Consider the following 27951-nt stretch of genomic DNA (forward strand, 5'->3'; position numbering starts at 1 on the left):
TCTCTCCTCCCCGGCCAGCCAGGAGCCACGTCACCGTCACCCAGCGCTGGCTTCGGGGCTGCTCAGCAGGCTCAGCCTGGGGCTCTCCGGGCGACAAACCCCAACTTTCAGCCTTGAGCAGGGAAAGGAAGGCCCTAGGGTGGAGAGGAGAGAGAGAAAAATCCACCTTGGGGGAAAAGTAAGCAAGGGAGACATCCAGCTTGAGAGCCTGGCAGGGGAAAGGTGCTCACAGCCAGGGGAGAGGGGAGCCTGAACTTTTCTCTGCCAGAAGAGAGGGCTCCGTTAATTGGGGGAAAAGGAAAGTTGAGCTGGAGGAAAGCGTTTGCTCAATCGAGGTTCAGGGAGGAAAACCTCCCTGTTCTCACTTTCCCTGCCCACAGAAAGCACCCCGCTCCCTTCACCCCAGACGAGCCCCCCCGGCACCATGAACGTCTTCCGCATCCTGGGGGACGTCTCCCACTTGCTGGCCATCATCATCCTCCTGCTGAAGATCCTGAAGTCCAAGTCCTGTGCCGGTGAGTGCTCCCACGCCCCGGGAAAGGAAGGGGAGGCTCTTCTTGGAGGGTGGCTCAGTGAGGGGTGCAAGGAAAACGGGTACTGGAAAGGCTGGCAAAAGCCCACACAAGCTGGCAGCCCTCTCCAGCAGGCTCTTCAAAGGAAGGCATCCTCTTCCTCCGGGAGGTCTCCCTGCCAGGATGAGAGGGCTGTGTTGGAAGGATGTGATGTGGCAAGGCGCACGGCCTCGGGCAGGTGATGGTCTCCGGGCGGTGAAGCGAAAGAGAAGGCAGCAAGGCCGGAGGGAGTCGGAAAATGAGTGCAAGAAGTTGTGGCGGCACCAAAACTAACAATCCGGAAAGAAAGCTGCTTTAGGTCGGAGGTTCTGCCAGCGGGTGGGCAGGTACCAGGGGCTGCCCCGTCCCTGGGCGAGGAAATCAGGGCAGCAGCTTCCCACAGGAGGACTTTGTTCAGAGTTCATGGTTTCCTCCCCAAGAGCCTTTGGAGCTGGGCTGCAGCACCATGGCCGTTATCACAGGTAGAGAAACGGGTGGGTCTGACTGCATCTCCCTGCCAGCAATGACTAAGCTCCATCCGCGTCCCTGGGCTGGTCCCTGATCCCGCAGCTCTTCCCTCGCGCGGCAGACGTCACATCACACAACCCCTGGTGAGGTGGGCAGGCGGAGGGGGCGAGGGAGGGAAGAGAAAGGCGTTTTGATGACAGTATTGGCCAAAGCGGTGAACGTGCCCACCAAGCAATGTGTGTACATACAACCACTTCCAAAGAAGGCATAAGGGGAAACCACCATCCTAAGGGACCTTCCTCTCATCTGCTTGACCTTCCTTTCTTCTCCCTGCCATGCCAGGTATCTCTGGGAAGAGTCAGATTCTTTTCGCCCTCGTCTTCACAACCCGCTATCTGGACCTGTTCACGACCTTCATCTCCGTCTACAACACTGTGATGAAGGTAAGGAGAGGGCAGTGCAGAAACAGAGGTTCCCCTCAGCTCGCTGTGGCTTCTCGGGGAGGTGAGGGTATGCAGTCACTAAGTTTTTCAGCCAGGAAGAGTGGATAAAGATGCTTCCTTTGCTGTCACTGGCCCTCCACTGACCAAAAAACCCCCTCACCATAGTCAGCGAGCGAGCTGAGCCCATCACATTTAGTACCACCAAAACCAGAACGAGACGCCGTGAATTGAGTCTGGGTGCCCTAGCACAGCAGGAGTGTTAACAGATGGTTGCCGCCAAGCCAGCCTCTACACAGAGCCCTAGAGGCTCAAACAAGTGTGATCCTCATGGTGGGGCCATCTTTAGTTGACCGCTGGACTATCTCCAGCAGAAGTCAATCCACAAGCCAGCGCAAAAAAAGCATTCACCACTATCTCACCCTGGCACAGCCCCACCAGAACCGGGTTAACAGATCCTTGACTTTAGCAAAGCCGTCCTCTCCTCAAGCACAGAAGGTGGAACCGCAGGTAAGGTCTCGCCATCTCCCTTCCCTCCCCCAGGTCATTTTTTTGATATGTGCCTACATCACTGTGTACATGATCTACGTGAAATTCCGGAAAACGTTTGACAGCGAGAATGACTCCTTTCGCCTTGAGTTCCTGCTGGTCCCTGTCACAGGCCTGTCGTTTCTGGAGAACCACAGCTTCACCCCCTTGGAGGTAAGGAAAACCTGAGGCAGGAGTGGGAAGCAGCAGCCTGACACCAGGCAGCAGAGTGAGCAGCATGGTGAACAGCTGAGATTTTTAACAGCAAAAGCGGGCAGGAAAGGCAAGGTTGGCAGGCCTTGAAGACCGTACCATCTATAGAGCAGCTCAGCGCTGTCTCCTCTCAGTTCCAGCACAGCAGGCTCTTTTTCCCCAACTCCAGCAGCACCACTCAACCCGCTCGCACATCAGTGCTCTGCCAAATGAAAAGCTTTGTGTCTTAATGCATATTAACCAGCACCAAGACTCTCCACTGCCTTCATTTTGCATCTCACAGATACTCTGGACCTTCTCCATCTACCTGGAGTCCGTGGCTATCCTTCCTCAGCTCTTCATGATCAGCAAGACGGGGGAAGCAGAGACCATCACGACGCACTACCTTTTCTTCCTGGGCCTCTACCGCGCTCTCTACATTGCCAACTGGGTCTGGCGTTACTACACGGAAAATTTCTATGACCAGATCGCTGTAGTTTCCGGGGTGGTACAAACCATCTTCTACTGTGACTTCTTCTATCTCTACGTTACCAAAGGTAGGTAAATTTGAAACGTTCATTCAGCACTCTTGCAACGTACGGTGGAGCTGCAGCTTGCCATTCATTAATCCTTACATGATTTTATTCTTTGCTGTATTTGCGATGCATGTTATCCACCTAAAATCCAGTTTAAATAACGTATCTGTTGAATGCAAGTGAGCATCTCTGCTCTAAGGCTCTAGACGTGCACGTGAAACAAAGCAGAAATTAAACCAGAGCTAAGCCTAGTTTAACCCCACCTTGGGAATTGAGGTATATTCAATTCTACATACATCTTGAAAGATTATGAATCACACAAAAAAACTCTGAGGGGAAAAAAAAAATAGCTGTAGGCAGAGAATGTACCTGAGAAAGCAACCACAGACATATGGAGATATTATTAAGCCTACTTTTTCTTTTGATGGAAAAGATGTAACATGCTCAAGAACTGATTCTGTAGGAAGACGGGCAGCTGCAGGGACAAGACACCCCTTTCTGTATCCCAAAATCAGATACCCCTTCAACTTCAGCGCTGTGCTTTGGTAAATGGCTACATACCGGAGCTAACGAGTGTATCAAGGGCATAAAATCCAGCAGAACACGCTGTGGTTTGCTGAGGCTGAAGTATGCTTTGAAACACTTTTCTGTTGAGGAGGATGGAATTTGATGAAATCTAGCCAAGTGAACAAATATTTTCTTCCTTCTTCACATTCCCAAATTAGTCTGCCAAAAGCAGTAGCGATGGCCTGCATTTAATGTTTCAAGGGATGAATCTCTGGTAGGTTCATGCAATATACCTGCTGACAGAGAGGTGTCAGGAGCACTGAGCAGGTGGCTGGCCTTGGCAGATGAAGACTTCCTTCCGTCATTAAAACATCTTTGTAGCCAGAAAAGTACTTTGTGAAACTGCCATCAAGGTGCTCTACGTCAATTCCTTTTTTTTTTTTTTTTTTAAACTAATTCCCATTTTAGCTTCGCTCAGTTCACGCGTCCTGTGTCCTGTATTTTGTGAGAAATCCACACCCTTTGTAGTTGGGGATGGTGGAACAAAAGGGGGGAAAAAACAACTGCTGGCTTTCAGTCTTGCATCGTTAGTGATAGAGCTGCAAAATTTAGATGATACAGGAGGCAGAAGAAAAAACATTTGTCCCTGGGACATCGCAGCAGGAAGAGAACTGCTTTCCTCCTCCCCCCCCCCCCCCCCCCTTAACACAAATGTTCTGAATCATGGGAGACAAAAGGTGTCTGAAGATATGCAAATGCTTTGCTGTCACTGACAAAACCCAGCAATATTATAGCAGGTTGCATCTCTCTTACACTCTTGCAAAAAAACATCTTTTCAAAACATTTCTAACACCGAAGAGCTCAGACAAAAGGGCAGCGATGCTGCAAAAAAAGCAAAAATGTGTTATATAAAGAAATGTATTTAATAAGACTTCAGAGCCTATACCAAAGCATTATAAAGGGATTTTTATAGAATGCAACTTCTCTTTATCTTGTTTTCAAAACTAGATAAGCTCCTTTCTCTTTAACACAAGGACCTGAAAGATATTCCCAGGAAGCTTTCAGCTCCCACAAGCTTATATTTCACAGAACAGCTGAGGTTGGGAGCCACCAGGGGGAATCATCTAATCCACCCCGCTGCTCGCTGCTCGCAGCAGGATCACCTAGAGCAGGTTGTTCAAGGTCCTGTCCAGTCAAGTTTTGAGCATCTCCAGGACGGAGGCACTGCAGCCTCTCTGCGCAACCTGTACCACTGTCTGACCACCCCCACTGTAAAAAATTTTTTCTTAAGTGGAATTTCCTATTGCCGCTTGCCCGGTCACTTGGCACCCTAAGCAGAGTCTGGGTCTGTCGCCTTTCCTCCTCCCATCAGGCGTTTATACACATGGGCAAGATCCCCCTCAGCCTTCTCCAGGCTGAGCAGTCTCTTCGGATGCTCCTGACCCTTAACCATCCTCGCGGTCTTTCCGGACTTGCTCCACTATGTCCCTGTCTCTTGTACTGGGAGCCCAGAGCTGGACCCACCGCTCCAGCTGTGGCCTCACCAAGGCCACGCAGAGAGGCAGGACCACCTCCCTCGACCTGCTGGCGATGCAGCTCACGAGGGCACATCGCCGGCTCGTGTTCAGCTTGGCACCCACCAGCACACCCAGGGCCTTTCCTCCCAAACCGCTTTCCAGCTGAGCAGCCCCCCCGCACATACTGGTGCAGGGGTTTATTCCACCCCAGGGGCAGGATGGGGCACTGCCCTTTGCTGACCTTCACGAGGTCCCCGCCAGCCCATTTCTCCAACCCAGCACGGTCCCTCTGACCCCGTCAGGCGTTATCAGCCACTCCCCTCTGTTGCGTATCACCAGCAGATAACTGAGAGCGTACTTTGCCCTTCCCTCTGGCACCGAACAAAGATGTTGAGCAGTACCGGCCCCAGCACCCACCCCCAGGGTACACCACCAGTACCAGACCGACAGCTGGACTCTGCACCGCTGACCACCATGCTGCCAGGGCAGCCGCTTCTCCATCCACCTCACCTAAGGGTCCCTGGTTATTTCCAAGAGGCCTCCCATCCCGGCTTCCAGATCAGACGAGATGGGGCAGGCTCAGGGGGGTCTGGCCATGGACCATTTATTTATTCAGGCCGTGTTCTCTGTTAAAAGGAGGGGGAAAGCACTAGGGATAGCACAGAAGACCCCATACTACACCATCTAGAAAAAATGGGGAAATTAAGAGGGTCTACGCAAAAGAAAAACTAACCATGGAAGAGGAAACAAGAACCTTTTCCTTTAGCATAAAGGAGAACAAATAGGTTGTGGTTTCCCCCTTAGAAACAATTCTGTAGTGCTTCTCTCCCATTAAGGATCACACATTCTCCCGTTCTCAGGATTCCTTAATTTTACCCTTCTCGCTAAATTCTCCTAGATGCTCCTTCCACAATGAACAGGAATCTCTGGAGCTGTTAGTATAGATGCAAGTGATGACAAGCAGTTGTGTTACATGAAGACAGCACAGCTCTATTCCTACCAGCCTACAGTAGTAGCACATGGAGGATGCCCAAGGAGGTCTATGCGATAGCCATGATCTCATTGCCGCTTGCAAACCTGGCAACCCACTATCTAGCACTCTGAATAGCAAGTTCAAAAAAAAAAAAAAAAAAATTAACTTGTTGAAACAATGAAACAGTTGAATTCCCCCAAGTTCCTTACCTTCTGTTTCTCTTTGCACAGTCCTAAAAGGAAAGAAGCTAAGTCTTCCCATGCCCGTTTGAAGACGTTTCCACAGACAATGCAAGAAATTCCAAAGATGAAGTTCTGAAGATCACAGCTTTCCTTTCCTGGCCCTTTTTGACCAACGGATGGGTCAGCCGAGTTTTACTCCAGTGCCAGGAAGACAACGAGGCCTGGAAAGCTGATACGCTTTGCATCCATGAGACGTTCCCTCAATTTTTTTTATTTCTTCTTACTTGAATTTGGTGCTAGTAAGTAGTGCTGGCCAATACTGAAGTAGCGCAAATTATTCTCTCCTGGCTCTTCCCAGCATCTACCTCCAAAACACGCCTCTACCTTGACCCTGAGGCAGCACAAGGAGCATAAGGGAAATTGTCACTACCTTTAGACCTTCAGCCCTTTAACGAGCGCCTATGGGAAAGGGAACATAGTACCATTAAGTCTGGTAACATATGGGAAAGGGAACATAGTACCATTAAGTCTGATAACAAATACAAAGGCCACTGACCCATTTCACACATGGCCACATCTGAAACAGCAGACACTACAAACTGTTGGCTCTGTGTGAACTAACGTCCTCCTGAAAGTTAACTCTGCCTGACCCTCATTCTATTCAGGTCCTCTAACATTCTGGAAAAATACATTCCCTTCAAATGACAGGAATCTTCCGATTCCACAAGTATTCAAACATCCTCCCCACTCACTCACTTTCAGTGACAGTTCCTCGTATTCTACAAATGGGGACTGTTTCAATTAAAATTCAGTGGGTTGCCAACAGGTGTTTCCAACTCCTTGAATTTGACTTTTTTTAAGAACTGGGAAGAACGGGGGCAAAGACAGCTTTACACTCTAAAAATAAAGACAAAGTTCACAATTTATTGACAACAGTGTTTTTATTTATACCTACAAAAGAAAACAAGATGGTATCAAAAGGACAATTTACAAACTAAGAATAGTAACATAGCTCTTAGTATCCTGTGTCTGAACACCACAGATCTATTAATCTCTCAATTCAAGTCTTCATTAATACAACAGGAATGTGTTCAGAGACCAGCAGGTGTGTGAAACAAGATGCTGATCCCACACAAAGCCACTAACCCTTCCATTGTTCAGAGAAGTCCAAACAGTAAATTGCTTCAGGAAGTGGGAGGGGAGGAGACACCCAACTCATCTGACACTCCCACAAACTTTTACAGATTGAAAACAACGCAAACAATACTAGACGCTAATGCTTTATCAACAAGGGCCCTCCAGCTGGTATATGGAACAGAGCAGCGAGCACCAGGTGGGACAGGGGCAGCACATGCCACGGTGCATTTATGCATTCAACAGTCTGGTTAACACTCTGAACTGAACAGAGACCCTGGACTTCAGCTGACCTCAATGGCAATAAAGCACTGCAAGACTTGGCGTAGATGTTTACATGTGCACAAGTCCCTCCCAAAAGAAACGAAAGCTATAGCAGACTAGAAGGCAGCTTTGGCAGTCCAGAGACCCTTTTTTAAAGCCAGTCAGCGAGATGTTCTACTCCTACACCCCTCAAACACATTTCTGCATTGAACTCGCAAATTAAAAAAAAAAAAAAAAGAAAAAAGAAAAAAAAAAAAGAGCTCTACATTTGCTTGTGAGGGAGGCCAAAGACAAATCAGTCAGTGCCTGGATAAACGAAATGCTTCTGGCTTTCACTTAACACAAGCAAAGGAACTTCCCGCCCAAGCACTGGAATTAGAAGATGGGATGAGGGACTCGAGGTTCTGGAAGATCCCTCCCTTTTCCCTCTGTGTCAGCAACCTACCTGTGTACTGCACAAAAAAAAAAAAAAAAAAGCACGCATTCGTCCCCCAAAATTTTACTCTGGGAAAAAATTAAATTAGAAAAAGAAGTCATTTCTGTATAAGCAAGCTCCTTTCCTGGGCTATAAGAAGTTCCACTCTGCTACAGAAAGAGTGGGCTGTCTTGTTCATCCATATGCAAGAATGCCAACAGAAAAAAAAAACGAAACACAAAACCCTGCACTCTCATAATGCAAAGATTATGCCTCACAGACCAGGAGATGTATCCATTCTTTTGTCGTATTATCAGATCAAGAGCAGCCAACTCCTGTTAACATCTACTGTCTCTGAACCGTCTGGTATTAGAAATAACAAGTCAACATGCTTTACTAAAGGGGAAACCCCCTCACACCCACCTTAGCCTGTAAAATAAACAAGTTTTATTTACGTATTTACTAAAATTTCACTCTTCTCTAACATTTTCTAAAATGCTACCTACCTGCGAGAGCTCAGCTCAAAGCGACCAATGGAGCAGGGAAATGCACTCAAAAGCCAGAAAAAGCAATAGTCAGAGCAAGGTACAAAAGAAATAAAGCTTCAGAATCAAGATGCACTAATCAGCTCACCGCTTACCTCATGAAAAGGAGATTCCAGGCAATCTCCTCCTCCTCCCTTCCTCCCCTTGCACACTCCCCCCCCCCCAGCCCACCCTATTCAAACCTCTTAAATTTAAGTGTGGAAAACTCTGTCACATTTTATTCAGCGTAGCAGCATTCAGAACATTCCCCTTGCCAAAAGGTGGTTTGTTCATGAAGGACAGACAAACGAGATATGCTGTTCATCATCTCAGTTCTGGTTAGTTTCTGGGCTCTCAAATAAGACTTCTCTCAATAAACCCAACAATAGGAATTTGAGAGCAGAAACTAATTTAAGGATAACCAGGCTCCACGTGTTCACGATGCTGTAATTTAACAATCGTAGGGAAAGAACTTACTTGGCTAAACATTATAGCAGCAGTACCTACAGCGACTATCTGGTTTTCAGGTATCGAACCCAAGACAGGTTTGCTCTCTGACACTGGGGTTTTAATCCCAACTTCCCTACTGCAGGCTGCTACAGGTACCAGAAGATGGGGCCGCTGCTTCCAGAGCTGCAGAAAACGCCAATGTAACTGGGGCATTACTCTGAACACCGCCCAGCTCAGACAAATGAGCAGAGTTTTCCTATAGAAAGTCACCTACGATAAGATTACAAGCAATAATAGCGAGCTATTTAAAAAAAAAAAAAAATTAAGATTAGGAGAAGTGAGCATTGCTCCCTTGCATTTATCATTTTAAATGAAGTGCTTTTTGGCTCCCCAAAGTTTCCCACCTCTCTTGATACTTCCTGAAATTAAGTTAACGTGTTACAGAATAGAAACTTCCTCCCCTCAAAAGCAAGTTTTTTTACACAAACCTTAGACACCAAGATGATCGAGCTGGGACCTATCTGCCTTATACCCATTTCTTTTAGAGAAAATAAAATTTCCAATTTCCTGAACATGCAAGACAAAAAATAATAAATTTTCCAGTCAACTATATATATCTCTTAAAAAAAAAAAAAAAAAAGGAAAAAAAAAAAAAGAGGACAGGGTCAGTAATGTGGACTGGGGGCCATTTTTGATGGGCTCGAGGGATTTGAATGGTGAATTCTAAGTCTAACCTGCATGAGAGAGACATCACAATGGGAAAGAAGAGAAAGAAAAGGTTCCTTTAAATGCAAGAGGTCTACACTGGTCGCCAGCAGGCGAGTGGTCTCATTTGCGTGAGGGGGGAGGGGGCGGGGGCGGGGGTGGATACTGGTAGGTGGCAGTCTGTCCCATATAGCCCATCACGTTAGTGGCAGGGGGCTGCGGAAACTGTTGTGACATGAGCGGCTGTGGCTGCTGGCCCGAGCGCCCCACCATCCCTGCATACTGCTGTTGGGTAGTGCTCTGTGAGGTTCTCCCAGCGGTGGCAGCTGTGGTGCTGGCACCATAGCCACTAGCACTGTACTCTGCAGTGCCATAGCCACTCGTGCCATAGGCAGCTGCTCCATAGCTCCCTTGAGTGTAACCATACTGGCTCTGTGCTGCCCCAAAAGCAGAATTTGGGCTCCCGTAGGCACTGCCATAGGTCTTGTTGGCTCCGTTGGCATAACTGTCACCACGCTCACGGTCTCTGAAGCCACCTGAGTCTCTCCGGCCCTCTTTCACTCCCCGGAGCCTCCTGTCACACTCTTCCTGGTACATCAGGTTAGGGTTGTTTACTGAACTGCTCGTTCGGTAACGAGAACGACCTCCTGGCGATGGATATATTAAGATTTAGAACCACGAACAAGTCGTAAACAATGAACTCTGGTACAATTACACCACCCTTTCTCCCCCTCCTACATCCACAATTTTGGCCAGAAGGAGCAAGTTCTTCTGACTGACTATAACTTCCCTGCACAGCTGTGCATATGCCTCTTCATTTTGTTCAAGGTGTAAATAGGAAGTTCAAAAAGGGTTCTTAATGCATGTGCTTGGAGACAAAGAAACAGAAGAAATTCAGGGCTAACTTGGAAATGTAAGGAAACTTATTATTCCTTCAGGGAACGGGAGGTAAAATAGTCTCAGTCCCTGAACGTAAAGTCAGTGTATTCCTTCACTGTTACCAATTTTGCATGTGCACGCACATGCATCCTGTTGCCTGTGCTTAGGCAGGAGCTGCAAGGAATTAATTCAAGCAAAATTAGCTCTGTGAGAACCTTAAGAGGAGAAAAAAAGAATTCTACAGCTAAGGTAAAACAGTGGACTACCTTTCTGCTGGGCAGAAATCCTACACCTATGTAACGTGTCAAGACCTCGGGTGAAAAACAGCTTTATTGCTAATCCGTTTGTTAGACTTGCACTTACTACTTCCCTACCCTCTTTTAATCTTCCCTCCCTCTAAATGGGGAACCTATTCCCAGTGTAGTAGCCCTTTTCCCATGTGCCTTTACCTCCACCACCACCTCCTCCTCCTCTGTGGTCCACAAGCTGCATCAGTTTTGGATTGATGGCTTGATTGGCTTCTTCCAACACTTTGATAAGCTCCCTGGCTTGTTTCAGGTTTCCTGGTGTGAAGAAGGTGTAGGCAGTACCTTTGTTGGTACTACGTGCGGTACGGCCAATACGGTGCACGTAATCTTCAGAGCTGTTCGGATAGTCGTAGTTTATCACAAATTTAACATCTTCCACGTCTTGTGAAGTGCCCAGGTGCGAAGCACAGTGAAGGGGTAGGGTTGAGGAAAGGGGAGAAGAAGAGAGGACGTGCCAACGAAAGGTGGGGAGCACGAATGCAGGTGACAGTAATAAGAAAAAAAAATACAAAGTTAGTAATTGCATGGAATAAATACAAGACAGACTCATCCCAAAAGAGCAGAAGACTCAAATTTAAGATCATCAGGAACAAAGATCAGCGTCCTGAAAAACAGCGGGTAATTTTAAAGCACTTTTGCCCTGTACTCAAATTCATCCTCCCCGGAATGCATTTATCTGTCTTCCTGGATCAAAGACACCAATGTTTGTGAATAAGCTAATTGAATTGCGTACTCTTTTTTTTTAAAAACAAAATCTGGAAAGTGAAAATGCCACCATCAGACAGAGCAAACTGGGGTGGAAGAAGGGCAGAACTGCCGCAATAAAGCTTTTACTCTGTTGGGAGAAGTCTAACAAATAATAACGGTAATGAGATCACTTACCTTCCACTCGGTAACATGAAATAAAAGGCAATCTTAAAAATATTTACTTTTACAGTCCTAATAAAATACAGCAAACTACTTTCCCTAGCCTAAAGCTTAGGACACTCCAATTACATTAGTATTACTCAGCCAACTCAGTAAAAATTATTTAGACCTAGAATATCTTAACTCAGCTTTGTAGTTATCACCAGAATGCATTGCACTAACACTTCACCGTGCTGTTCCGTCTAGTTCTGGCAAGCTTTCATAATTTGGACAATCCTGAATTCCATTAGCAATTCCCTACTTCGTGTCAGATGGAAGCAGGAAATTAAATGATCAAAATTGCTTTGTATGCAAAATATTATTAAAATTTAGGGGATCAGAACTGTGTGCCTTGTGGGAAGACCAGCTTTGCAAACTTACGGGACAGAAACAAAGTAAATGTTAGTGTAACGCTTCAGTGAAAGCACCTTAAGTACCAAAAGCACCTATTTTATTTACTACAGTATACAATATTTTAAAAAAGCATGGTATTACAGTAAGTGCCCTAACAGCTCATAAAAAAAAATTAAAAATCTGCATTTTAAGAAGAATATTCTGAAAATATCCAAGATAAAACACAGATTTTTGTGATTTCCTTTCCTTTGTTTTTTCGTTTTTTGTTTTAAAGAGAGAAACATTCTCTGTTTGTTACCAGACCGATGCACACTCCCTCCTCCTGTGGGAAACCGCTGCAGCCGATCCCGTCTCTTTGCCTTTTATTTTTGGCGGCCTCCTTTCGAAAACTCCGCCCTCTGACACGGGACCACTGGAGCGCGGGGAGCATGCATCAAGGGTCCGTGGCAGCGAGAAGTCCCCACACACGCTCGCTCTGTGAACTGGCTTAGACGCTTCTCTGTAGCCCCATTTGGTTGTGAAGCGCCGGAGAACCTGGGTTCAGGTAAAAGTTTCAGGTCCTCCAACGCTTTTTGTCCCCTATTCGGGGTTCTTAGGGGCAATTGTCAAAAAAATGAAGATACAAAAATTACATCCAAAGGGTCAGACTGCATCTATTGCCCAGACTCCATCAATTTCAAAGGGGTTGTAGGAAAAATAAAAACAAGAGGGTTGTGGTGACAAGAGGGGGACTTTATGTCTGTTTCTTATTACAGCAAAGGAGGGGCTCCTCAGTCTTTGCTGACTCCAAAGTCCTGAATCACACCAAAAAAAGGGAGTGAGAAGGCAGGTTTCACAGGGGGCTGCGCGAGTCTCCAGCTAGGGTCCTTGATGCAACAGTTTTTTTAAAAAGGGAAAGTGAAGTAAAGAGAGGAGTACGTATGACAGATTGCATCTTCACAGCCAGGGTGTAACTAGTCTGACAAGCTGCAGCCTACATGATCCTCAGTCAGTCCCATTTTGCACATCCACCAGTAGCAAAGTGACTTGAATTACCACAGAGGATACAAGGACGTGCTTTCCCAGCAGAAAGCACAGGGAAGTGTAGCTACCAATGTAGACGGAACTGACTTGACTGGGAAGGAGTGGGAAGAATGGGAAGGCAGGAAGAGGAAAATGCAAGGGTGTTTTCCAGACTAGAAAGTGGTCCTGGTAGAGCACAGAGCTCGCTGAAGATAAGACCAGAGCAAATACAAGACTCGGCTTCTCCAGTCTAGCATGCTCCAAAGTGTTTGCGCACACTCACAATCTTCCTGCGCTTTTAGAAGATAATGTAGCAGGATCAAGAATTGAAACTGTAAATCATTTTTGACAGCTACCTGGGAAGCATTCCCTTTGTCAGACCATCAGAATACCCTATGGCACAGACAGTCTCCCATTACTAATCAGGAGAGAGATAAACTAGCAAACATGCTAGTCTAGAGAGCTGTTTAGACCATCGGTGTAGATGTGCCCCCACCCCTGCACTGAGAATGATCTGCAGCTGATATCAAAGCTTCTGTTAAAGAAAACAAAACAAAACAAATTCAATGTTTTTAGTTTAATAGACTGAACAAAAAAATAAAGTAAAAAAAAAAAAAAATATCAGTGCAGAGAGAGGACCTCACTCCAGGGAATTATCACAAAGAAGTCATTACGGGACTCAGAACTTACCTGGAAGAAGCTTTTTTGAAACCAATGTTCCATTAGGAAGAGGGAAAGCCCTGGTGACTCAGCCAAAAGGCGCGCGCCCCTGTTTTATGTTATTTAGGTAGAAGCCTTCACTTTCCAGGATCTTGGAGGAAGTCGTCCAGAAGTTTGCCAGTTAAGTGACTTATTTTAAGAAGCAGCAAACTCAGGGCCCCAAAACAAGCAGAGATGTTGTTCAGTAACAAGAAACAGACTCTGGTACCTTTCCCCCTTAGCTCAGGTGAAGTGGAGGATGGGAAGTGGGGAGACTGTTTTCTGAAGTGTTATCCAATTGAGTAGTTTTGAGGGGAGTGTGTTTTTTTTTTTTGAGGGGGGTGAGGCTGTTTTAAATGTCTAGGCAAGATGCACAAAGAAGCTACCAGCACATAGCAAGCCTGTTTAAAAAATGCTGCTAGAGAAAGCAGCTCTCTTTCATACAAACTGGTTTCAGGCCTCAGTCCCTTCTCCCAACAGGCCCAAGTTCTAACTGCACAGGTCCAGACATGACCCTAGAGGGCAGAGACTGAAGTCCATGTAATCACCTCTCTGAGGAAGTGTTGGGACAGTTTTTTGAGGGGGGAGGGGAAGGAGGGGTGAAGGCTGTGTGAACAAAGGCTGCCAAGTCTAGTAATGGTCTGCCTGTATTAAAGTGACCACATGATGCACAGCACAGCCACCCTTTCAGCATATAAAAAAAAAAGAGAGCTCAGATAACTGACATTTTCAACAAACTAGAGATTTCTCTGAGCTTATCTGCACTGATTTGCAGTAATTTTCTATAAAATTTACTACAATGAGACATCAACCCCCAAGCAGTTTTATCTTCTACCAAACTCAGGGAGGGTAGAGTATTCAAAGGCTGTTATTAAACTCAGAGCACTTCAGAAGCCATCATCCTCTTCTAGAGTGGGCAGATGTATAAGGACTGTGCTTAGCACACAGTATTTCACAATACAAATATGCTTATTAAAAAAGGGGGCACAACTGATGCATCCAGACAGATCATTTTCATACCACCAGAATAGAGCTGTGCGGTTTTGATTCAATTACACATTTGGGTAACAAAATGTTAAAGGCCATATATAATCTCAGTGGTCCTACCTAGAAGGAACACAGAGGAGGGAAGGTTACATGTCAAGACCAAAGATCTGGAGCAGTGCTTTCTCAGATGTGAATACATCTGTGGGGTAAACATGCATGTACACTGGGGTTGGTATATTCAAATCTGTGGTGTGTCATACGGGGAGAATATTAGCTATTTGCTGTTGAAATGCTCTCCCATAACTTCCTACTTGAACTTTATCTGACACGCTCTGAACTGAGAGCAATCCATCCCTACCATCCAGCAACAAAAGCTGGATTTGGGGAAGAAGTGAGTGTGGTGGAAGGGTTGGGTTGCATAATTGGACGTCTCTTCTCCCTCTTGGCGATCGATTGGTCATGCCTAGGCCTTGCTGCAGACCAAAGCCTGTTCATTAGGAGCAGGAAGAGACTTTGAATATGAAAGAAAAAAAAAAGATTAATGTTAAAAAACGTATTTCACATGTGGGGGAAAATCACGCTTTGAATTTTTTTTTTTTTAAAAAGAAAACATATTTCAGTCCAAAGAAGAAAAATATGCAGCAGTAGGCAACAGTGGTCTATGTGTACAAACCTAGCCCACGAGATGCAACGTCGGTAGCAATGAGGATAGGAGCCTTTCCAGAACGAAACTCTGTAAAACAAAGCATGCTATGAAGTAAGATTTTTCAAAAAGACAAAGTTACCTGAACTTGATTTACACTAAATGCTCATTTTCCAGAATCTAGGTAAGATGGGTCAACTTCAGAAACCCCAGCAAGTCAGGACATAACCTGCCAACTATTTTTCAAAATCCAGCTCTCTGGATTAAGCCAATTTCCCATCGTGTTTTTGTCAAGAAGGAGGAGAAAAAAAAAAAAAAGCAAATATAAAGTACTGAAATTAACAATACAAAGGCAAAGGAAGTTCTTTTGAAGTGTATCTATTGGGTATAGAGAGAAAAAAAAATTAAGAAAAAGACCAGAGAAAAGCACATCTCAGTAAATTACGTACAGCAGCCCAAGTTATTCTCCCCTCAGTGATGGACTCACCATTAAGCACCCAATCTCTTTCTGGCTGACTCTTGTCTCCATGGATACACATAGCTGGCCAACTGCCAAACAGAGATGCACATTAGTATAGACAGAAAGTACATACATTAAAGGCAACAGGAAGCTTTGCTGGCATTTTGGTAAAAAGGCAAAAAAATAAAAGACTTGAGAAATATTTTATTCCCTGTCCTCCTCTAGCCTGTACCTACCTAGCATGTATACTGGTTTGCTTCTTGCATGTTAAACCCACTACCTACATAAACAACCATCTAAGCCAAATCACATTCGCTGTATTGATACAGTCCCGACCAACGCTATCAGTATTCTGATACACTAAAAGCTGCACAGCTCACAAATAGTCTCTCTTGCACTAATGCTTTGATGGACTGCAATCTTCTGGGAAACCAAGACTGAATTCAGCCAAGAAAAGAATGCACAACTTGTTCCCAACAATAGCATCACGGACATTTAAACCTTCCTGCTTTTGATTACAATTTCTGTTTCCCACTAGAAACAAGGGGAGGGAGGGGGGAAGCTAATCACCCATCTCTGCGCATCCTTCGAGTGAGATCATCACATCGCCTCTTTGTCTCCACAAAGATGATAGTCTTGTTTTCCTTCTCTGCCATGATTTCTTCCATCAGTTGTATCAGTCTAAAATAGACATGAGAGATAAGATGCATATCCACATATACAAGAATACAGGAGCACTCTCTCAACTTACATTGGGAACATATACAACACGCATCCACATAAATAAGTCAGTATCACTTACACAGAATTTAGGTCTGTTGTACAACGGTATGGTTAGAATATACTCAACAGAGTAGTTAATTACAGGACTTACTTATTTTGTAACACTCAAAGGTTAAATAATACTACAAATAACTTCGCTATTTGGAATTCATATTTGGCTTACAAAGCAATGTAGATTTTTAAGTACAACCAAAAAAAGTGAAATGGTAGGAAAATCAGCTTACTTATGGTCTTTCTCGCTTTCCATGCATACATCCACTATCTGTAGGATATTGTGGTTGGCACTCAGCTCCAAGTTTCCTACATTGATCTGAACATAGTCCTGCAGGAAGTCCTCGGCAAGCTGGCGCACTTCTTTTGGCCAGGTGGCACTCCACATCAGAGTCTGTCTGTCAGGCTAAGAAAAAGGGAAAACGGATTTATTTAAGGTACTGGACTTCGAATGGGAAACCAAAGGAGGCTGTCCTTTTAAAAGGTTCACGCACCCTTATCTGGTCAACAATTTTACGAATTTGGGGTTCAAATCCCATGTCCAACATCCTGTCTGCTTCATCCAGCACCAGGTATGTGCACCGACGAAGGTTGGTCTTTCCTGCCTCAAGGAAGTCAATCAAGCGACCTGGTGTAGCAATGCAGATCTCCACACCTTCAAAACAGAATAAGGAAAAAGAGTAAGGCTCTTCATTTGAATGTCAATTGGTATTTTTAGTCAGAATGAATCACCTTCCAGAGCAAAATTGTTTTTAAAAAAAAAAAAAAAAGCACCACCCTCATTCGTACCAAAGATTGAGTCATTTCAGTAGAAGCCCTAGTTTCTTTTAATATTTTTTTCCATTCTGAATTTACTGTTACAATGCCATTAGAATAATAAATGCAGTATAGAAGCTAAAAGCTTACTGTCAGAAAACACCAGTGAAGAGCTGTCCAAAAATCAGAAATAAAATAAGCTTCTACTCAAGCCTGACCCACCTTCATCCAGAATTATGCAGTCTAGACAGCTCTCCAGAAAAATCAGAGTGAACTCCAGCTAAACTCCCCATTTTAATCAAACATTAACTGCTCCTCTTGCTATACAAGTCACATTTTTAAATATATAAAGCCAAAGCACAGGCTTTAATACTGCGTAATTATGCACCAATAGTGACAGGCAACCACCCTGCCTGAATTTGTTAGCATAAAAACAGAATTCAAATATTCATAAACTACCATCAGGTATGGCAATTTATACATTTCTTAAAAGGAGGGACTGGTCTCCACCAATTCCCAAATTTTGCAGGTGAGTACTTCAGTGTCACTGAAATGTACACAGGAGGTAAGTTTAGGGAGGCAGGGGGGTTAAAAACAGCAAAACTCCAACAGCTTGCTTGATACTGCACTTACAGATACAGAGTATTTTGTGGCAACCCAGATCATTTTTGTGTCAACCTGGACTCCTCAGAGCTAACAAAGCTGGGCATACTTCTAGTTTCTATAAAGCTCATGCAAGGATTAGATTTCTAATGGAGCCATTGCTCTACCAGGGAGACTGAATAAACTGCAATCTCTGTTGTCAGTCATGTACTCCTCCAAAATAAACTCATTAAATGCTCCAAAGATCACAACTGAGGAAAAAAAAAAAAAATGTTTTCTGGACTCTATCTATTCAACAATCTTTGCTGCAGAAAATACTAAGCAATCACTCAAAGACAGGAACACCTGAAAGGACTGAAAGCACCAAGCCTGCCCACATCCTCTAACAAAAGGGTTTTCTTCATAAGCAGAACACCTGTTTTACAGCACTCCAGAAAGGTGTGCAAAAACCCACCAAGCTGATCCTCCCAAGGTCTCTTCATGTAACCTTTGACTTCCGCTGAAGATGCTACTTTTGAATTGGAATGCACTACCATTTTCTTGAACAGAGCTATCCCACAGCTTTCTACCATGCATGCCTTTATCCCATTACTGCAGTGTTCAATAATGACTCTGCAAACTGCAGCAGTAAGTAAAACTTTCTGATTTCTTGAGTAGATCTATATGAATAAGCTTACCTTGATAATACTTCTTACATCTTTTCACATAATTCCATTACATTTTTTTTAATCTAGTGAAGATGAAAGCCATCAGCACATTCTTGCATTTGAAATTATATGTAACTAGCCCTTGAAACGGAGCACTACTGCATTACAGTGGTTGCTGTAGAACCATGGTCCTCATCATTCCCAAATCCAGCCCCTTGCTATGTACAGAGAGGCAGTTACAGAACATTATGGGGTACACGAACAGAAATAGAGCTTAGTGCTTAAGAACAATTTAAAAAAAAAAAAACCAAACTCACTGTCTAAAGAAGGTTCTATACATTCAGAAATTAAGTTTGATTATTTGAACAAACCTAGGCAGAAAACTTGCAATCTGGCTTAAGAAAAATCATTCCTTAAACCTGCTGCTACTGCATTTCCCCAAAATAACCTGTTCTCTTTCTGCTAAGTTTCTTTTTCCTCTTCCTAAGTCCTGATGATCTTCACAAGTGGGAAGTTCAAAGATAAAACAGAAAGGAAATCCAATATCCAAGTAACTCGCTATACAACATACTTCATGAACTATCATTGTAACTGGAGAAAGAGACAGCCGCTCATTCACACACACCCCCTTCCCAACAGGTTTTAAGAAGATCATTTTATTTTTACAGAGATTTTACAATACCACCTCCTCCAGAAACGGCAAACACCCGTTTTAAAATTACCTCTTTCTAGATCTCTGATTTGAGGACCTTTGGGTGCTCCTCCATATATGCAGGTACTCTTCAGTCTTGAGCATTTGCCGTAATCATCAGCAACCTGCTGCACTTGCTGGGCCAACTCTCTAGTAGGTGCTAGAACCAGACACTGCAAAAGGAATCAATTCAGGATAGCCAAGCTGCATACACATCCCTAACTTAAGGGCTCCACACAGATACTGTAAGCAAAAGTTGGACCATCTGCTCTTTATTAGCTAAAACATTTAAATATCTTTAGACTATGTCAGCAATTGCACAGAATTTCAACTGAGTGGGATGTTCACATTGTGACAGTAAATATTTCTCTACTTACTATTCTGCTATACCAATTAAATAAAGTACACATCTCATTAACAATGCCATGCCACACACACAAAAAGGAAGAAAATCAACAAGCACTTACAATTGGGCCATCCCCTCTCTCCAAATACGGCTGGTGGTTGATGTGAACAATTGCAGGCAACAAGTACTAAAACAGAAGAACTTTAAGTCAAGACACAGGACTTCAATATTCAATGCCAATGAGCTCCTGCCATGACAAGTGGATCACGGCAAGAGTCCATTTAGCCCAACATCCCTTCAAGAAGCCAACACCTGATGTGAGAGACAGCAAGAAACACTGGCTGTATAAACTTCAGGATTCTAAGAAAACAGATACTTGCATTTATCCAACAGAACAGAAGATTTTCAGAGCTGCTGACCAACCGTATCTGCTTTGACATGAGCACAAAATATAGATGCTCAGCACCTCTGAAAGGAAGGCTCATTTAAATTTGGAGTCTGAGTTAGTAAAATTGAGTGATCTTGGCCCCAACCAATGCTTTTCATAAAGGATAAAATTCCTTCTTAACCATTGCAGATAAAATTAATGTATACCTTGAAGACTCAACCATTTTTTATTTTAACTTGCACAGTTAATAAAACAAATATGTTAAAGAGCACATCCTGGTTTTTAAACCACAACATAACGATAGACCAAAAAGAAGTGACTAAGCATCCAAAAAGAAAGACACACACAAAATACATGCCTGTGAATAACACAAGCTAGTTGAGTTGAGACTTAAGTCTCACCCATGATGCAATAAAGCAAGCTTTAGAAACATGTAATCACCTCACTTTATGCTTGTAGTACTGACAAGCCCCAAAACTACTAACAGGTAGCCAAGGGTAATTTCTGGAAAGCTACTAGGAAAACTAAATAAATACATAAAAGGGAAGAATACATACTGCTAGTGTCTTCCCAGAGCCAGTCTGCGCAATGCCCACCATATCACGACCACTGAGGGCTAGTGGAAAGCCTTGGCACTGAATTGGAGTGGGTTCTGTGAAGTTCTGGTCCATCAAGGCATCCATCACATACTCTAAGATTTTAAGAAAAGAAAAAAATTTCTTAAAGGATAACAGAGGCTTCAGAAGACCTTTTAGAAAACAGAACAGGCCTAAACAGTTATTGGTTTTGAGTAATCCTCATTATCTTAAAGAATGGCAAAATACTCACGTGGAAAGCTACACTGGTGGAAGGCAAACACAGGCTTGGGGCAGCCCTCCATTCCTCGAATTGTTATCTCTTTCTTTCTTCGCAATTCTTCAACTTCATACTATTTATGTGGAGAAAAAAAAAAAAGCAAAGACAAATGCCGCATGTCAGCAGGGACTTAAAGTGCATGTTTCTATTAACTAACTTCACACCTTGGGATAACAGCTTCGTTAGAGAACTGAACTGAAACAGATCTAAAAAGGACTGCTTTCCTAAAGATTTTATTTTAAGATTGAGCTGTCACACAGCTTCTCCAACATTCAGAGGTATAAGCTCTCTATGTACTCTAGAAGGACTAATGTCTCTTTCTTCTTCCAACCAGCCCTTTTTAATGAAAAAGTGTATTAATATAGTATTTTTAAGAAACTACGCTCTTTTTCCAGAGGCCAGAAATGACCACAGCTTCAAAAGTGATTAGAAACAGAGGATCAGGTAAGAAACATATTTTATGTGACAGTGCTAAGACCTGAACAAAATAAATAGACCAAAATAAACAAGCAGAAGGCAGGACAGTCCCCCTCCTTCAATTAACACATTCCAGAGGTGGTTAAATACATAGCTCTTGCTGGACAACTTGCAACTCAGAAATGCTGCTTGGAATCTTTTTGGAACCAGCACTTCTTTTCTGCATGAAAGAAGCCCAGGCAATGTCATAATGATACCCTAAGACCTCACAATTTTTTTAAAATAATTGAACTTCTTAAAATACTTCTGAAACGTGTATCCACACAAGCATAATTTTAGGATTAGAAAAAGTGTTTTATCTTTGTCTAAGTTATCTTGCAAGTCCAACTGCGCTTTGCAACATGCTTCCACAATTCATGACCTTATTCTAATGCTCATTAAAAATCAATAGAAAGATACACATCCATACCAAACATGCACTTCATCCAAAGCAGTAAATTTACTATTTGTGAGAATCTCTCAAGCTCGAAAGAAAAGGTAAAAAAAGAAAACAACCTCTGGGAAAAACATGAAAATCCTTTTAGTTGACTAAGGCAAAGACAGCTAACACAGCTAATGCTAACTATGGTTCAGTAGTTCATATTGTTGTATCTTTAAAAAGCCAATGCCTCCTTCAACTCCTTTATGCTGTATAAATATCTCATGAACACTTCACATAAAGATTTGTAAGTCTATGTAACTGGATAAGAACATTTTGTTTGTTTCCTCGTGTTAAGAATGAAATCTCTTAATTTCTAAATATAAAAAGACATTAAAGAGGGAAAAAAAAGACTCTAGACTCAAGTTGGGTAGGAAGGAGAGATTACTATATCTACAGAGTACACACAAAGTACTGCATCCAGTATTGGGCCCCCAACGTAAGAAGGACATTGTTTTAACAGGGCATGTCCATTATGGGGGGAAAGCTAGAGGGTGGAGTACAGGCAGTACGAAGACAGACTGGGAGCGCTGGATTTCTTTAGCTTGGGAAAGAGACGACTAACAGGGGAATTCAACTGCTGCGTTCAACTACCCTATGGGTCACTATAGAGATGATGTTGCAAGTAATTATTAGGGGGGAAAAAAATACCACGAGAAACATTAAGCCCTGGGACAGCCACCCAGAGAGGATATAAACTCTCCCCATCCCTGTGGATTTTCAAACTCAAAAGGACAAGGCACTAAGCAACCTGCTCTAGTTTTGTAGTTAGCCCTGCTCTAAGCAGAGGATTAGACTAGAGATCTCCCAGGGCCTCTTTCAGCCCGAATTATTATTACAATAAAATACTACTTTCAAACATTTCACATGTATTTCTGCCACTCTTAGTTCCTTATTTTCAGTTCTTTCAAGGCCTCCCCAGTACTGCAACTCTCAAGTTCTCCAAGTCTTATCTACACGGATAAATAGCTACACCAAGCATTACGATGACAAATTACAAATGACCAAATGTAAAGTATCTTGTATAAAAACAGCTAAGAGCAGAAGCATCGCCTTTGCTAATGTTAAATACTGAAGGCAACTAGAACTGGTATCCTCCAGAGTATACACATACCAGACAAGCTTAATAAGGAGACAGTTCTACTATACACTGTCCCAAACTTCCTAGGACAAGTTCTTCCACTTGTGACATTTTCTGTTGTAGGCAAAATGGAACAGACAGAATCTGAAAACTTACCGGAGTAAGCCTGGCCACTTCTGGATGTTCCACGTAAAAATTCTTCTCAAACTTGGGCAGTTCATTTAAATCCCATTTTTTCTTACGTAAACGTTCCCCTGGATTACCAAATTTCTTTGGGGGAAGAGGACCTCCACGACTTGCTCCAAACCTGGGAATGTCAACGTTAATTATGGGGGAGAAAAAAAAAAAGTATTTAATTACTGTGGAATTTGCAGGTTTCTTAAGCATCTTCCACTCTCTTTCCCCCGAGCTGACAACATGAATACAATATTCTAGCAAAAGTCACTCCCCTCCAATCACTATGATGGCATACAACTTCATGAAATAACATTAACCTGCTTTAAGTCAGTTCTAAAGCCCAAACCATCTTAAAGTTTCCTTCCAGTACAGTCATCTGTAAGTCACTGCTTTAAAGCTCCTGTCTCTAGGTTTCTACCTCAAGATTCCCTCCCTCAGAACAACACTGTGGGTACAGCTATAGCACTTACCTTTTCCTGAAACTGACAGTACACTTATAACATGGTTAGATGAAAGGGATGTGAAAATTCTCTAATTGCAAGTTCCTTGTATCTCTCTCACGGTTAATTTTACACAAAAATACTACTTCACTGCCTCCCCCTCTATGTCTTCTCTCCTTTCTTATCAAGCAGTATGCCTCAAATGAAAAACAAGAGTGAAGAACAGAAAGTAAACAAGTCTAGCCAAGCCTGCAAGTCCACCTGTAATTCTGGAACCAAAGCAATTAAAAAAAAAAAAAATTTCTTTTTAAACCGAAGTCTAACAGGAAAAAAACCAAAAAAGTATCTGTGAAAAATCATATCCCCTCTCAGATGCTTCTGATGAAGACTCAAAGAGAGTAAGAAGCTAATGTTTACTGAAAATTTCCTAACTAGCAGAAGAACTCGGAAGTTACTGCTCTTTCTCTCTCACATAAGTTTTCTTCACCCAGTTAATTTAATACACTTCATAAGGTTAAGAACTAACTGTAATGACTCGTTAATGCATTAGACAAAACATGAGCTTCTAGCAATAATCTGTAAGAGTAACTGAAAACTGAGTGGCATAAAATTATTATTTACTGTAAATACTATAAATTATGTACTTTAAAATTCCACAAAAAAAGTTACAGCTCTTTCATTAGTATCATACAAACACAGCAGAAGGTACTTTTCCAAAAGCTATCAGGTCAAATTTTGTCCTGATTCAGATTTTGGTTAATAAAGCTACAGCTTTCTGCAAAACATGAATTAATGAGAAAAACCCCTTTAAAACAAGACTTTTATTTAGACAGCAAATCCAAAGCGTCTGCACTTTACCCAGGCAGTCCACTAGTAAATAAAAAACTGTTAATGAAACAAACCAAAAGCAATGAAAATCCCAAAGCAATCTTCTTACACTAGTAATTGGGGGGGGGGCGGGGGGGGAAGAGTTGCTAAAAAATGAAGAAGATCTGAAATAAATTTCTGAATTATCTCAAGTACAAGACTACCTGTTCAGACATTAACTACATTTGTTCTTTAAATCACTTCCCAGTGAAAACTACAAGTTATAATGCTTAAGAGAACAAGCCCCCCCCCCCCCATCAACATATTAACAGGACGAAGGGGTTACGTTGTTGCAAGAGCTAAGTGTGGTAGATATAATTTAACTTAAAACCTGCTAAGTAAGTTTTAAATGTTTGCTTCGTTGCAACTTTTTCATTAAGTCTCTTCCCTCTCCTATAAAAACCTCTTTTTTTTCTCATCAGTATGTCTATCAGATCCCCCAGACGGCCTGCATAACCAGCAATCTTTGTCATGTGAAAAGACTATGAAACACAACTTCAAAAATTCATTTAAGCATTACATTTTCTTTCAGGACAAAGTGAAAAAAAAAAAACCAGTATAGATTTTCATTTACAGGGACATTCACCTTTATGGAAGATGTCTGCTACTGTTCCTGCTAACTTGAGGTCAAAATGACAACTATTTCTGTATCCAGGTAGTTCTAACAAAACCCATAGTCTCACTGAAGTCAACTAGAAGTTCAAAGGGTCAATGAGTTTCTTACAAAAGGAAACATGGAAGAACTGATTTCAAGACTGGACACTGAAACAGATGGGTACTATGAATATTTGCTCCACAGCTATCCAGAGGGAAGAACTGATACGTTTTACATGGAAGTCACATAGTTTCAGTTCTCCATTCTTAAACACACTATGGCTGTGTATTGACCTGAAAGAAGTGAGCCCTGCAGCAGTCCTCGAACACTGCCTCTGCTGAAATTTATCCACTAAACTGGCAGTAACTGACACTTTACATTCTGATTACAAGCAAAATGAGATTCCAATTCCATTTCAACTGATTTAAATCTAAGATTATTCCACTGATTTGCCAATAGTTCTCTTTTCAAGTGTAAATTCAGACTGACTCAAAACGTTCTTCTCTAATATTACTGGTGCCATCATTTCTGGGACAGAACCGAGTGAATTTGTTACACTCCAGAGCAAAACAGTACAACTTTCCATCCTAAGAAGTCACCTACAACTCGTTTCACACAGGAGGAAAACAGAAAGCCAGTATGTGGTTAGCCTACAAAAGAATCAGCACTGAGAAGGTGATAAATTTTCAAATGGTCCTTAACCAGCATGCTGGGTGGCCCCAAATTTTATAAAGGTTATTTATGAAATATGATGGTTGTCAGTGGTTACAAATATTTTCACACCTTAACTAGACATATATAACAAACTGAAGCTCGACGCATTAAAGCTGCCAGGATAATATGCCAAGAAAATGATCTTCCATGCAAACATCCAAAAACTTCACAAAGCAGCATGTAGGCACTCCTTTTCCTTATGCAAAACCTCTGAACTAAGAGAGAAGTATCCATCTATGATCAAAGTATTTACAATAAATGAAATTACACAAATTTTAAGGCACGCCAAATGTTGTGACAATGCTTTGGCCAGTGTTCTTTTAAGTAACTGTATATAAATCTGCATACTCAAACTCACTCACTAAACTCCAAAAACAGCTGGGGTCTGAACTATCTCAGACTTGCCAAAGCATTTACTCCAATTTCCTTGCGTTAAACTAGGCTGGAAATCTCACAGTGGAAAAACACCAGAACCCTCCTCTCTGTGAAAAAAATGAAAGTATCTTTTAATTTCAGAGTGTGAAACGTGGGTGTAAGATAAAGTAAGGACACAACTATCTCTCTCCACAGACAACGAGAAACTAGATGTTAAAATGTGTTGCAACATATAACAAAATATTCCTGAATCTCCCAGTGGGGAGGGAAAACAAGAAGGAAAGGAAAGCAAGGGGGGGTGGGGAGGAAAAAAAGAGAAGACTCATTAACTGTGATCTAGTCTGCCATATTAAGAATAACAGAACCCACATGATATGTTTATTGTTGATCCTTGAGAATGGAGGCCTAACTATTTGTGATCTAAATGACATAAAATGTCACTCTCCTAAATCAGTTGTTTCTCTTTAAAAAGGCCTGGGATGAACATCTTTATTACTTTCAACCCTTAAAAAAACTCAAGTCTCAAACTAGTTACATACCGTAATGCCACTGTATTTATTGCTGCCATCCTCGGAAGAAAAAAACAAAACAACCACCAAACAAACAAAAAAATCAAACCTGCAAAAACCTCTTCCAAGCCAAGCCTCCTTTAAATAGCAGATTCAGGAGTATCAAGCACTAGGCCTCTGCAGTGCCATACAGACAACTCTGGTCTGACTGCTACGTAAGCTCCGTCATGCTCGTTAAGTGTGGTCCAGGGCCATGTTTACCGAGATCACCCTCCCGAGGATGCAAGTCCCCTGCATGGCAGCAGTTTTCAATCTCATTTCCTCTCACAATAAAGCTGGGAGCGCAACTGAGTAAGATCTTTCACCAACTGCCATCTTTCTACTAAGTCCAGAAGGAGCAATGACAACCAGAAGGGCAGACCGTCCAACAACTACCCTTGCCAGGGCCACCAAGATCTTCGTGGCTTGCACAGGGGGGGGACGACGGGGACGGGGGTTAGCGTAAAGAAGAGGGCTGGCAGAAAATAAATTAAGGGGGGGGGGGGGGGGAAATGCAGGCCTTAGAAGTGCAAGACAGACACACACGGTTACACGTGAACGATGGAAAAGCTGAATTAAAAAAACACTCAACCCACCACCCCGCCTTGGTGCCAGAACCGCACTAATCAAGTCTCCAGCCCCCCCCCTCCCCCCCCCCCCGAGAATTTTTTGGGGGAAAAGCTCCCCCAATACCACAAGCAGAACGCGCCCCTCTCGTCCCCACTCCTCCTCCCCGGCCTTCCTCCCACCAGGCCCCCAACGCGGGGGGGAGGACGGCTCCCTCCACAGACCCCATGCCGTGTCGACCCGCGCCACGCCAGCCTCCCCCCCCCCCCCAACCTCCACCCGACCCGGCCTGCCCCCCCCCCCCCCTTACCCGCCGCGGTCTCGGTCGCGGCCCCGGTCCCCGAAGCCCCTCATCGCACCCGGAGGGGTGGGAGAAAGGCAGCGGAACGCCGGCCGTGGGGACGGCGAGGGACTGGGGGTACGGGGAGACGGTCCAGCCAGGGGCGGCTGTGTCTCGGAGGAATCGCTTTGCGCCACCTCGCTTCTTTGGTGGGATACAAAAGGAGAAGAGGTGGTCAGTGGGTCAGAGACCCGCTGGACGTCGGCGGAGGGAACGGCGGGGCTCTCGGTCGGCTCCAGGGCCCGTGAAGTGTGGAGACACCAGCGCCTTCTTCCTCCGGGCTCCCGGCACAAAATGGCTGCCACCGCCCCAAACCGCTTCAGTTACGTTACGGGCGGCCCGGCGCTGCGCAAACTGCGGCCCTCGAAAATACCTACGCCTATTCCCGGAAGCCAGCTACGCCCTAAACTCGGTTGGCGAAACAGTGCTCCGCGCGGCAGGCAGGATACGAAAGGTGCGTAGCGTTCTTTACTGGAGCCGGGCTCCCGCGTGAGGAGGGGAGGGAGGAGAGGAACGCTCTCCCTATTCCTCAAAGTCTGCTACGCAAAGAGTCAACCCTGTAACCCCTTCTAGACGGTAGGGAAAACCTAGGACGAGGCGTACGTTACGTAAGTACACGGCGTACGCCAGTTGCGTAATTGAGGCTGGCGTAGGGCAGGAAGAGCCCG

The 27951-nt window shown here is 43.7% G+C and overlaps 2 protein-coding genes across 3 annotated transcripts; one reads left to right on the forward strand and one right to left on the reverse strand.

Annotated features, from left to right (window-relative positions):
- On the forward strand, positions 1–6827 carry KDELR3 (KDEL endoplasmic reticulum protein retention receptor 3). 2 transcript variants are annotated; one of them, XM_052789733.1, is made up of 6 exons: positions 1–178; positions 381–515; positions 1362–1462; positions 2003–2161; positions 2484–2736; positions 5943–6827. In XM_052789733.1, the coding sequence occupies exons 2-6, from the start codon at positions 425–427 to the stop codon at positions 5981–5983; spliced, it is 645 nt and encodes a 214-aa protein (XP_052645693.1). In that variant the 5' UTR covers positions 1–178; positions 381–424; the 3' UTR covers positions 5984–6827. The 2 variants fall into 2 exon arrangements, with proteins under 2 accessions (XP_052645693.1, XP_052645691.1); XM_052789731.1 differs by having other exon boundaries at positions 2–515.
- Positions 6817–27636, reverse strand: DDX17 (DEAD-box helicase 17). Its single transcript, XM_052789715.1, has 13 exons — positions 27254–27636; positions 22817–22967; positions 20658–20757; positions 20387–20520; positions 19563–19628; positions 19127–19268; positions 16893–17053; positions 16632–16804; positions 16195–16305; positions 15652–15713; positions 15195–15254; positions 10715–10954; positions 6817–10033 (listed from the first exon to the last, which is right to left on the reverse strand). Exons 1-13 carry the CDS (start codon positions 27295–27297, stop codon positions 9510–9512), a joined length of 1968 nt encoding a protein of 655 aa, XP_052645675.1. The 5' UTR covers positions 27298–27636; the 3' UTR covers positions 6817–9509.
- Positions 27637–27951: the final 315 nt, after the last annotated feature.

Source organism: Harpia harpyja, chromosome 6 (assembly GCF_026419915.1).
Source record: "Harpia harpyja isolate bHarHar1 chromosome 6, bHarHar1 primary haplotype, whole genome shotgun sequence".
NCBI lineage: Eukaryota > Metazoa > Chordata > Aves > Accipitriformes > Accipitridae > Harpia > Harpia harpyja.

Bases quoted from the DNA above. Each gene is read 5' to 3' on its own strand.
- KDELR3 (XM_052789733.1), top strand. From the start codon at position 425: ATGAACGTCTTCCGCATCCTGGGGGACGTCTCCCACTTGCTGGCCATC. The intron at 1,463-2,002 runs GTAAGGAGAGGG...TCCCTCCCCCAG, and splicing joins TCTACAACACTGTGATGAAG to GTCATTTTTTTGATATGTGC. The intron at 2,162-2,483 runs GTAAGGAAAACC...TGCATCTCACAG, and splicing joins ACAGCTTCACCCCCTTGGAG to ATACTCTGGACCTTCTCCAT.
- DDX17 (XM_052789715.1), bottom strand. From the start codon at position 27,297: ATGAGGGGCTTCGGGGACCGGGGCCGCGACCGAGACCGCGGCGG. The intron at 17,054-19,126 runs GTAATTTTAAAA...TCTGTTTTGAAG, and splicing joins AATCAGAGATCTAGAAAGAG to GTGTGGAGATCTGCATTGCT. The intron at 16,805-16,892 runs GTGCGTGAACCT...CCTTTTTCTTAG, and splicing joins AAATTGTTGACCAGATAAGG to CCTGACAGACAGACTCTGAT.